The sequence below is a fragment of the Carassius gibelio genome, chromosome B20, assembly GCF_023724105.1.
Source record: "Carassius gibelio isolate Cgi1373 ecotype wild population from Czech Republic chromosome B20, carGib1.2-hapl.c, whole genome shotgun sequence".
Lineage (NCBI taxonomy): Eukaryota > Metazoa > Chordata > Actinopteri > Cypriniformes > Cyprinidae > Carassius > Carassius gibelio.
Genome location: NC_068415.1, coordinates 19,796,574 through 19,809,273, shown reverse-complemented (window position 1 = coordinate 19,809,273; position 12,700 = coordinate 19,796,574). Strand labels below are relative to the sequence as shown.

Genomic DNA, 12,700 nt, shown 5'->3' with positions numbered 1-12,700 from the left:
CATTGCTTTGTGGCCATAGAAAATAACATTTGCAGCACTCTGTAATGGATCTGCACTACAAATGAACACACACACACACACTTTCAAATAATTTTCAGGAATGATGGGATGGTTTTGGTCTAGTGGGACTCCGGTTCCTGTAAACGGATCTGCCGTAACTGATCCGTTTCAATCCATCGTCTTGCTCAACAACATGAACCCCAGAATCAAAACCATTGTATCCAGCAGATGTTCCTCGCTGAAAATGTTTTGACAGAATATTTAGCCGTTCACCAGCTCTTTTCATTCAAAATGGCATGTGTCTGATTTATTCACGTCTACATCCAGCCAGAACAATGAGATCAACTTTGGCCAGCTTGGACCAGAAAGAGAAATAGAGAATAATCACCAGTAAACCTTCAGAATTTCAGATTGATAGCTCTTCACTGAACCATTACATCAGCTGGACGGTGTTGTAGATAACCAAGATACAGAGGAAACAAAACATACACTGGTTCTGACAGCGTCCTAACTAGACATGACCAGATAAAATGACGAGTTCCCCCATAACCAGCAACAGCTTATATGCTAAAATCATTGCAGATTTGTCTGTGCATTTTGTGAAAGAAAACATATCTGACGCCAGTGTGGGAGAGTGAGCTTGCTTAGTAGTAAATCGCAGGTTTAAACTTTATCTACTGTACGTGAGAAACTACCTACTCAGAAGTTTCAGATAAAAAGCACACAGCACATTAATAAATCAGGATTCAAAGGGTAACCATCATCAATCTGTTTGGCAACATCCCAAAGCAAAACATTAACACTTTTGTAATGAATCTGGTCTGTATGTGGAAAGGCTCTACTGTATGTGTTCATACATTACCAGCAGCGTAATGACGAGAAGCAGTTATCTGTGTTTACATAATAGCACAATAATTCATGGGAATTGAAGTTTTGCTTAATTGATATGAAGACAGAAAAGCTTTTTTACTCAAGTGAAGCTGAGATATTATTTATAATGAAAGTGTTGTGTTAATAATAAAATAAAAAATGCAAAATAGAAGTATTAAAAGGAAAGGCTTGAGAATCCACTCTGTTGAGTTGGGGACAATTCAATTAATTTGAATCTACATAATAAAAATACCAGAAATCGTGCTGTTTTTTTACAGGTTCACAAGCTCTGTTTTTTACTGTGGAAGAGAGTATGATGATGAAAAAGGTGACTGACAGATAAATCTGGGGAGTGACTTCACAAGAGATAATGTGCAAGAGAGAGGCCAGAAGGTCTCAGAGGGCGAGAGAAAGAGCAAACGAGGAGTGACAGGATAACAGCAGACGAGGAAGGAGGGAAGAGCGTGAATGTGAGTGTCAGTGAGGAGTTCAGTTCCTCTGATGCCATCTGACCTCTAATACCATCGACATGTGTTCACTGTGTTCAGGCTAATGCTGGGAGCAGTTACTCACCATGCACATACTAACATGCACATACTCTGGATTCAGATATTCGTAATGTAATAATGTAATGTAATAATTGTAATTAAATATTTGTAAAAAGTTATTACACTTAAATTAAATGTTCGTTTAAATCAGGAAATATCAGTAGCACACCTAAATAAAAGATTAGTTATAAATAAATACATTTAATTTTATTACATTGAAAATCTATTATAAAAATTTTGAGTTAATGCATATTTACTAAATAAATTTGTGAAAATTAAAATATAGTTGCCCCACTTAGAGTTTATTTATCAAATGTTCTCATTTATAATGCAAATTAAATACATAGTTTAAATTAATTTAATTGCAATTAAATATTTACTAAAATAAAGAAATGGCATATAAATGCAATTTGAAAAATAAAATAAGTTATACAGGGACAATGCTAATAAGGACATGCTAATATAGAGGACCAACACTTCAAAAACACATAAATAAATGACTATTACATAGATTTACTATCCAAATAAATGATAAATGCATAAATACAATTAATAAATACATGATACAATTGTATTTTCATTTTGATTTATTCATAAATGTATCTTATTAATGTATTTATTTGTTCATTAAAATACTGTGGATTCAGAGATTCATAATGAAAAATAAATAAATATTAAAAAAATTATATTATATAATTTTTTTTAATAAAGTGATTACATTTAAATGTTCATTTAAATAAGAAAAAATATCTTTAGGACACATGCATATATGATTAAATAAACGCATACATCAAGTCATTGAAATCACTAATAATAATAATAATAATAATGTATTAAATTCACTTTTTTCACTAAGTGCATAATTGTTGAATACAATTTTTAAAAATTAAATACATTTTCCCCATTTGACTATGTATTTATTAACTTTGTGCAGTACAAGCCTATCTATCTATCTATCTATCTATCTATCAATCATTTACTCATTTATTTAATATTTTTGCAGATTTGGTTCTATAACAGGACCAAATTTGTTGATATACCAAATTAAACACTAATATGTAAAAGAATAAGAAAAAAATAATGCTGGTCTCAGACTTCTGAACCACATAGTGAACATGAACACAAGAATTTATAACGTTCTTATCTGGCACACCGTTATATATGACCTCACCTTGATGTAATTTTACTAGTGACAGCTAGATATACCCAAACAGACCATTTGTCTTTTTTGACATTGAAATATGCTGTTTCGGGAAAAAGGCAAACGAGACAGGGGAGAGCTAGAGAACCTCCCTAATCGTCTGCCGCTGATGTGTTCCAGATCATTTCTGTGTGATTCTGACTACATGAGACAGGACACAGGTGTCCACCAGTGTGTACAGTATTTATGTGTGTTAAGTTGTGCACATCACGCAAAGACTCATCTTTACACCATCATTAGTCACAGATTCCAAACATGCTTCATCTCATTACTGGAAGACGACACATGTTGGGTCCATGACAGTAACAGACCCAGTACAGAGATGGATTTGGAGCTCCTCACTAATGACTATAACACTAATGTAGCATGAATGAGGACTCTTGACCAGCTGGATAAAGCCCATTTCATTCCTCACAAAGCAGCAACATCTCCTGAATGGCATTTTGCAACAAACAAAGCAAGCTGAAAATATATCGAAAACAGCTGAGCACGGGCAAAATTTCTTGCAACACAGAAACAAATTCTGAAATATTTAAAAAGGCCCAGGCTAAGACAAACCACATGCTTGACTCATTTAAACTAATGGCTTTCAAGGCTCAAAGAAGTTTGAAAAACAGTTATAATAAACTGTCCGTTAATGAGACATTAGCTTATTTCAAGTTGGCAATGGTTATCAAACATAAGCCGCGTAACGTATATCTTTTCCAGTTGCAGAGAAAAGGTCGCGTGGCTTTATTGATTGTTAGCATTAGCAAGCTCCAGCATTTGTTGTTGTTTGTCGTGTTTAGAATGTATCATAATATTACATAATGCTTACCTTCATTTCGCTCCTGGAGCATCCTTATGTATTCCTATCATTTATCCAGACTTTAGATTTAGAGTTAGGCCTAAGATTAAACCTTGCTGCTCATAGGTTACTCTTTCAGAGCTCAAGAGATTTAAAGGGAAAGTTCTCCTAAAATAAACTAATAGGCCTACTACTACTAATAATATATATATATATATATATATATATATATATATATATATATATATATATATATATATATTTTTTTTTTTTTTTTTTAATCCACTCTTGTGTATTTTGTGAATTTTGAGTGTATGTAAAAATAATTCATATTATGTTACCACTGTCACATATAGTTACACTATATAAAATATAGTTATACTATGTAAAGTTATATATAGGCCTACTTATACTATATAAGTTACACTATAAAAGCATAAAGCTGCAACACCAATGTAACATATTGTAAAGGAGCAACTTAGGATCACTTATTGTATATGAACATTTATTGAACGTACATATGAAATTATAAAAAATATATAGAAATAAAATTTTTAGTAAAAACATATGTTCCATAGACATAGGCATTTATTATTATTATTATTATAAGATAAAAATTAAGGAGAATAATAAAGTTGCAATTATGAAAAAATATTATAAATTATAAAAGTAATTATGAGCTATAAGATTAAAATTCTTAAAAGAAATATGCAGTCACAATTAAAAATTAAATAAAATTTTAAATATTAAGACAAGCAAAGTTGTGATTTAAAAGCTGTACAAAAAAAACAATTAAAAAAAAAAATTATAAAGCTGTATAAAGTTGGCAAATCAAGTTTGAAAATTGAGACAAAGGGAAATGTATAAAGAAATAAATACAAATAAATGTATTTTACAATTAAGAAAAATAAAATAAATTCTAATTAGGAAATCAAAGACACAATTATGAGAAATAGTCAATAAAAATACAGTTGCAATCTAGAAAAATAAAGATGGAGTTGAGGTATAAAGTCCCAATTAAGAAAAATGTAATCAAAATTGTGACAAATAAAATCATAATAATGAGATATAAAGCTGCAAAATGATAAAATGAAATTATGAAAAATAAACTTGCTAGTATGAGAAATAGTCACATTTCTGAAAAATAAAGTTGCAATTTTGAGATATAAAGTTACAATTCAGAAAAAATAAATACAAAATTGACAAAAAGTCAAAGAAATATGAAATCAAGCTGCAATACTGAAAAAAAATACATTATTAAAAATAAATTCACTATTATGTGCAACAGGATCTTTATTATTTAAAGTTTAAAGATAGATCATCACAATTAATAAAAACATTTTTTATAAAATGTAATTACGAGACAATTATGCAATTATGAAAATAAAGTCATAATTATAAGATGGGGTAGCTACTTTTTACAGACACAGCTGTACTTTTCAAGTGACCCTGAAACACTTTGATTAGCCAGTTCAGGTGTGTTTGACTGGGGTTGGAGCTGAGCAGGTTTGCGTACCCATGCCATAAGATATATAGTGGTAAATTATTTTTTTGAAGAATATTCTGCACACTCTTTTTAATAGCGAAAGAACACAAAAGTACCATAAAAGTTCAAATAAAAGTGGTCCATACGATACATTACATGCTCTATATTGAGTCCTCTGAAGCCTTTGTGTGATGCACAGACTGACATTTAAATCAGATGAACATTCCCTTCCATTCTTATCTACAGTTTCCGTTTTCACTTTTCTGGCTTTAATCAAACAGAGAAGGACTTCAGCTGAGAGTTCCCTGCAGTATCTGTCTCTGTATCGGCCTCAGGTATGTGAGAGCGTCTTCATGCATGCTGCGTCCATCTAATGATCAGATAAACCCCAGACAGAACAGGAAAACCTGCCTTCAAAGCCTCAGACTGCAGTCCTCATGTGGAGCCGGAGCCTGCGGCGCAGAACCACGGGAGACACCAACACACAACAACTGCAACTAATTGAACTCAGTTTACATTTATCAGAGGAGAACTAACGTCATTGTTATGCCATTGGCAATAATATCCAGAGAGTTATAGTAAATCTTGTCATCGCTAATGGTGGGGCGTAAACAGCGAGACCACTAAAAGCCAGTCGACTGAAAACTGGTCACAAATCTGAAGTCAGTTTCGGGTTTAAATATGTATTGTTGATTTGCCATACGTGTCACTATTAAAGCATGTCTTTCATAATCTGAGGATACATCTATTTTTTTTTTTTTTTTAGGGGAAATAATGATCCCAGCTCTCCCATATTTCTGTGTGGTTTTATTCCGACTCCAGCATTTAGACCTCCAGTGTCTACTCTTGCACAATAATGACCCATGTGCAGATGTTCTATGGCATAGAGTTTGGGAAATCAGCTCCACAAATTCAAACAAGGTTTACTCACGGACTGGATGATAACAGGATGTTTTCAAATGTAGTAATCAAGCTGCACAGAAACATGCTGTTGCGTGATGCACTTGAGTAGTTAGTGAAACACAAAGCTAAACTGAACGATTGATGACCCTGTCGGACCCTGGGAGATGGGGCAACTGGATTCAAAGCATTCTACGTTTGATTCTATGTTTGCATTAGTCAGAAAACCATTTGGAGTGTTTTCGGCTCATATGATGAACTGTGTAAACCAACTTTAATTAAATCAAAACAAAACATGCTAACTTTAATTACAAAATAACTCGTACATGAGCAATGTGATCCTCATTATCTGCATCCTTTTTTTTTTTTTTTTAAGTAAATATGATAAAGTAAAATTTCCCAGCAAGACTCGACATAGCAATGAATGACAAAAATGAGAGCAGCCTAAAGTGGGCCAATCCTGTCTTTGACAATTAAGAGGATGTTCTTTGGATGGCTTTCTTATTATGTTTAAAGCCAACCGGAAATTCTGGGATATTGTTTTAATACTGTAAATCGGAGAAAATTCAATTGAGCTGCAGGATAATCCCTCAGAAATCAGAGTTTGATTAATTCCTGTGAGACCCACCTACACATGTGCCTTCAGAAAAAGAGAAAAGGCAAAAAAAAAAAAAAAAAAAACTACCGTAAATGCTGATGTGTGTGGATTAGTGTCTGGAAATGTTGCCACCACACATAATGGATTTACCATGAAAATTGTGCTGTGCGTCAAACACCGATAACTCATTTCTTTCACCATGAAAACCCTTTCATCTTTTTGGGGGGAGACTAGGGCTGTCACATTTCTTACTCCTGTGAATGTTTTTCTGAGTAGCTTTATTTCTGAAAGTTAGTTTCAGCCTGTATATACTCATAAAGGTGTGTGTATGCAAACATAATATTTCACTTTTATTGTCAGGAACAAAAAAATACAGAAAAAACAATACAGTTCATTGAGCACACATTAACACTATGGGGTAAGTTGTCACAATGGATCATGCCATTAATCAGACTATTATAAGCTTTTCAGGTAAATTTAAAAAGTAAAACATCCCAAAACATCATAAAATGACTAAAACTGAAATAAAAATAAATTATAACCAAGTACAAATATATATATATATATATATATATATATATATATATATATATATATATATATATATATATAACTGCTTGTTATGTACCATCACATTTAACCCTTGCATGCAACTTTGACAATGTTTGAGTGGTTGTGCAGATGACATCCACCTCCCTTTCTCTCTTCCTTTCCTCTTTGTTATTATTTTTTGTGCATTTCTAGGTTGGATTGAGGAATGTGCTCTATTTCCCTAAAGGAAGTGGAGAGCGGAGCCCAGCCCTGTCGCCCCTCCTCACGCGGGCCGTTGAGTGAAAGACCATCAGAGCCCCTGGACATCCTTCCTGCTGTGCCCACCCTCTTCTCAGCCTGATCCCCGTCCCTGCCACAGCAGCTGCTGCTGGGCCGCTCCTCTGTGGGTCACAGTGCTCTTCTTGTACCTGGAGTAAATCTGGCTAGGATACGTACAGCTTGAAAATCCCCAGGAGAAACCCATTCACTAAGTGTACAGGGAGGGGGCCATGGACAATTATAACATTGGAAAAATACAATTATATTACCCTACTTTTCACTCAGATAATACCGTAACATTGAATCAATACTTATACATATTACTGAATATCATCTTTAATATGGTATTAGTGTGGATATAGAAAAAATGGGACACTGTCTGATAATTTAAAGTATGATGTCCAATGGCTTAACCACTCACTGATGTCATTTACAAAGATATAGCATTTTATTAACTTATTTGTATATATATATATATATATATATATATATATATCAAAAGATTGGACATTTAAATACATTCTTTTTACATGTATATCAGAAAGTAATGTGTAACTGCTGCTTTTGGCTACACAATAGTTCTTGAATTTTTGCACTGAAGTTCATTCACAAAAAACATTTACATGACCTATTAATGCATTTGAAGTGTGTTCAGATTATCGGCAGTATGCATGAAAAGGAAGTTACATTTAATCATCTGCAGGATCACGGCAGTTGATTGCAATCAACATTTAGCATAATCTGCCTTATACAAACACATAAAAAATTCAGGTTAATTAAGTTCCAACCTGAGGCAGGACTATTTTGGTGGCTTACTGTAGATGTCAGTGCAAAACCAGTGTAATACAAAGTCCAAAACCCCAGGCGTGCCGAGGCTCATGGCAGTAAGAGTAACACAACTTCACTGGTTTTCTTCAGTGCTCCCCAGCTCTCATCCCACAGCCAAACATGACCACAGAACCAGAACAGCTTTCAATGCCATCGCTGCGATCCATCAGACCTCACAAACCTGGCCAGGACCCAACCCACTGATGTAACATACCCACAGTTCAATGCACCGACCTTTACCGCCATCATTTTCCCTTATTAATCTGTTCAATTAGATTGGTTTAGTTGCATTTTACAGTAATTTGTAGAGATGTTTCAGCTATACGTTGATGTTTCAAGGCTTAACAGTGGAGAATATGAGAGTGTGCCACCGTCAACATTAGAAATGATGATCTACGCCAAAATATGAAGTCACAGTTTTGGTCCTAGGAAAACAAGAACGCCCGGCCCTGATTGAAACATGCTGACTGTATTAAAAACGTATTATTTCACTCCAAGACAATTCATTTGGCTTCTTCTTCAAACTTTTTTATAACGGGTACTTGAGTAACAAGTAAAATGGAACATAAAAATGTTCTATTTGAAACTTTTTTAAATGCAGTTTACTCATCGAACATTAGAACAATTTCACATTTACGGTAATACAGTGTACCCATAATAACAAATGTACTGTGAAAGGACATTAAAAGGTTAGTAAGACTTTTTTTAAAAGTCGTTTTTATCCAGCAGAGATTCATTAAATTGGTCTAAAATGACTGCAAAGACATGTATAATGTTACAATTTTTTTATACTACTTTGGAAGCGCGTTTCCGCCACCGAATAAAAAAAATATTAAAAATTTAACTGCGTCTTTTCATCTCAGAATAGTGAAATATAAACTCTCAATTGCCAAAATTGAGAGATATAAACTGGATTTTATAACTGAGAGAGATAAAAAATAAGTAATTCAGAGAAAATCTGTCTGTTGCAAGTTTTTAACTGAGAAAAAAAAAAAACTAAATAGCAAGATGCAAACTCACAATTGCGAAAAAAAGTCAAAATTGTTAGATAAAAAGTTGCAATTCTTTAAAAAAAAATAAAACTCATATTAGAATGATTTCTGAAGGATCATGTGACACTGAAGGCTAGAGTTTTGTTTAAATGACACTTTAAAATAGATTAAAATAGAAATTGTACAAGTGACATGCAAAATAGCACATTCAATATTTTTTAACTCGCTGAACACTACGACAATTTCAATTTCACACAATAAAAATTCAAAACAAAAATTCATTAAGAAGCCAAACGTTTTTGTTGTTTATAACAAGCTTTTATTTAAAAGCACATGTATTAGAGCTAAGTACATTTAGCAGAAAAAAACAAAAACACATTTTGCCATTATTTCTTTTGTACAAAATGAGACAATACAAAAATACTAATAGTATTACAATTGTATGTGTTTTATTCAACGCTTATTAAAAACATACTATCACAAATCTACAATATTTTAGTTACCTAAATACAAAAACCGGTCAATCAATGCTCATAAAAGCAGCACTTTGTAAATAACACAGGTCATGACACATTGCTTTTTAGATTCATAGTGGATATATCTAAACATGTTGAGAAATAATATCTTACATAGTTAATTTTAGTGATCTATACATTATTTATATACTTCTGAAAGAGAAATAAAACGGTTTGTTGAAATGATAGGACGGACTATACAATGGGAGGGATGTGCAACACATTTGGAGCTTGGGTTGTGTTGTATGGATGTGTTTTCTGTAATAGTCAGGCAGTACTGTACAGCTGTTAGTGGGGACAGTAGACATCATCACGATAGGAACATTGAGGCTAAGAAAAGAAAAAAAAACAAAAAAAGTCCACAGTTTTCTAAAGTTTCTTCACATGGTATCGGTCCACTGCACCAGGACCAAGTGCGGAAACACACGCGACACACACAAACACACACAAACAGGACAGAGCGTCCTGCCGAGGGACCCCACGTCCCCTTCTTGGGGCAGTTTGACTCATGCCAGGGCAGGTGGACTTTGGGCACAGGTGGCATTCTGGGTAAAATCCCACAACTAGAGTTGAGTGATAATGCAGTAGGAAGGGAAAGAGGTCAAACCAGCCAGCGGAAGAAGCTCGTTCCCGGTTTCCAAAAATAAAAATGTGACAGTGCGGTCAGTGGGAGTCAACCCCTATGACCGTGGTGACGAGACACGCCTCCCCGACATCTAACCCCGCCCCCAGGCCAATCAGAAGACAGCGAGGTGGCACGGCTCAGCCACGCCCCCAGAATTCAGGCAGGGATGGGTGGTGGCCATTGTGAAATCATTATCTAAAATAAAAATCTATTCATCTAAAAAAAATACTCGTGTAAACCCAACCCACCCGCCATTTAAAACCCTTTAAAATGCATTCTCCAATAGTTAGGCCACTGTTCGGGTAGCTAAGATCAGCTTTGATGGCTAAAAGCTTCTCAAAGTTACACTTCTCAGATAGCGAGTGGTAACGTTTAATGAACTTGGATATAGTGCTATAAGTTATTCTTCTTTATACTGTTAATATATCTGTGCTAATTACATCGCAGGTAAAACTAATCATTCCTATTAATAAGGAATTTGTTGTCCTATACTGTTGCTGAAAGGCCACAGAGACAAGAGAGAAGCGCTGGTCACGTGACCAGCCTCACATTCACTCTCTTTCTTTCATCGGCGTTCATTAACCATTCTGTGTATTACTTTCGTCAAAGGGGCTCGATTCATTCTCCGCCATATTTTGAGGGAGAAATCACTTTTTTGTTAGCTTCGTGTCTGTTTGGCCTTTCGAACTGGGCTCTAAGATAGTGAAGTCATTATATTAAGAGTCAATAGGATTGTCTCTGTCCTGTCCCTACATTCTACTGTCAGATGAGAGAGAAGAGACGTCAGCTAAGCCGGAGCTCCTCTGTCACAGGTGGCTGTTCTGGTTTCTTCAGGGGATTCGAGGGGAGGTGAGGGATGGGGACACTGCCTCCTACACCATGTTGTGATGGTTGTTCCTCTCTATGATGTCAGAAGAGGGGAGGAGCTCTTTCTTGATTGGCGAGGGAGGTGGAGTGGCAGTCTTGGCTTTGGGTTTGAAGAGGTCCGATACATAAAAGGCCTGGAAGGGGAGAGAGAGAGAGAGAGAGAGAGAGAGAGAACATATGAGATTATTTGAGAACCAAACTCTTTCCAGAATGCAAATCACAGTACCCACATAATATGGTTGTAGTACATGAAAAGGGTTGAACAAGAACTGGCTTGTTTAAAATTCATGAATTTAAATTACAGTTGCCACAAACCACAGGAAACTGAATGCTATTTTTTGGGATAGTAGAATGAATTGACTGATTAATTTTTCAGAGAAACACAACAGCTGGGAAATGAAGTTTTCTGCTATTCTTGTCTATAAAATTGTATGTTTATGAAGAAAGATTTTTTTTTCAAGTTATACATTTATATTACTATTTAAAAGTTTGGGGTTGATATGATTTCTTAATCTGTTTGAGAGAAGTCTGAAATACACACAGACACAAACACAACATATAATAAAATAAACCAGTCATATTCTAAATGTTTTATATTTTTTTAAATTGTAAAAATTATATTTTTATAACAAATGTAACAGTCTCTATGGTCATTTTGATTAATGTGTCTTGTAAAATAATGTATATTGTATATGTCGTCTGGTTGACTACGTCTTGTATACATTTTTCTGAAAATTCCTGTCATTTGCACATAAACTGACAGTCACCACTGATAAGCTGCTACTAATTATTGTAGAAACTTAATTTTCTCTAAAGTTGCTTTGCAATGATTTGTATCGTAAAAAGTGCTATACAAATAAACTTGAATTGAATATTAATTAAAAGCATATTGCTTATTCGTATTAATTAAATTTTTTAGATATTAACATTTTAATAGATAATGGTTAAGGTCTATTATGAAAATTAAACTTCAATAATTTTTTAAAATGTTTTTACTAGTGCTGTCAAACGATTAATCGCATACAAAAAAAAGTTTTTGTTTGCATAATATGTGTTCTGTTTATATTTATTGTTAATATAGATACACACACATACTGTATATATTTAGAAAATATTTACATGTCTATTTATATTCAAATAAATAAATATATTTAATACTTAATTTAATAACAACATTTTTTCTGAAATATATACATGCATTATATTTAATAGTTTGACAGCAGTGTTTTTTACACTTTAAAAAAGACTTGAAAGTGTAAAAAGTAGTGTTGTCAAGCAAGTAATCACATCCAAAATAAAAGTTTTTGTTTACAAAATATTTCAGAATTTCGGTTTCAGAATCTTTTATTATTCCACACAATTTTTTGCATTTCCATTCATTTTAATTTTAAACTCAATTTCTAATTGCAAGTATAGACCGCATTTGCTATGTCAATTCAAACTCCATTAAAATTCAAGAATTATAGCCGTATAATTTCAGTTCAGTGGTGGAAATCCCAATTAACCATAAAAACTCACACGCTGATAAGAGCGACTAACTTACACCACACGCCTTAAAAAAAACATTGAGTCAGTAGTAAAGATAAAGATACAGAGGAAATCCCTCAGTTCTTTTGTTTCGGGCTTCGACTGCGAGGGACTGAGGTCAGTATTAATGGTCTCACTTGGCGTGG

The 12,700-nt window shown here is 33.8% G+C and overlaps 1 protein-coding gene and 1 long non-coding RNA gene across 3 annotated transcripts in view; both read right to left on the bottom strand.

The window, feature by feature from the left end:
• The window catches only part of LOC127983915 (uncharacterized), an 89,940-nt gene extending 86,377 nt beyond the window's left edge, over positions 1 to 3,563 (bottom strand). Inside the window, exon 1 of the long non-coding RNA XR_008160516.1 lies at positions 3,437 to 3,563. This is a non-coding gene — a long non-coding RNA (uncharacterized LOC127983915). The remainder of the gene's footprint in view (positions 1 to 3,436) is intronic.
• Positions 3,564 to 9,316: 5,753 nt separating this feature from the next.
• LOC127983909 (phospholipid phosphatase 3) overlaps positions 9,317 to 12,700 on the bottom strand; it is a 35,914-nt gene continuing 32,530 nt past the window's right edge. For both annotated transcript variants that reach the window (XM_052586305.1, XM_052586306.1), the window contains exon 6: positions 9,317 to 11,161. In XM_052586305.1, coding sequence (XP_052442265.1) covers positions 11,033 to 11,161 — 129 coding nt within the window. In that variant the 3' untranslated portion in view covers positions 9,317 to 11,032. The remainder of the gene's footprint in view (positions 11,162 to 12,700) is intronic.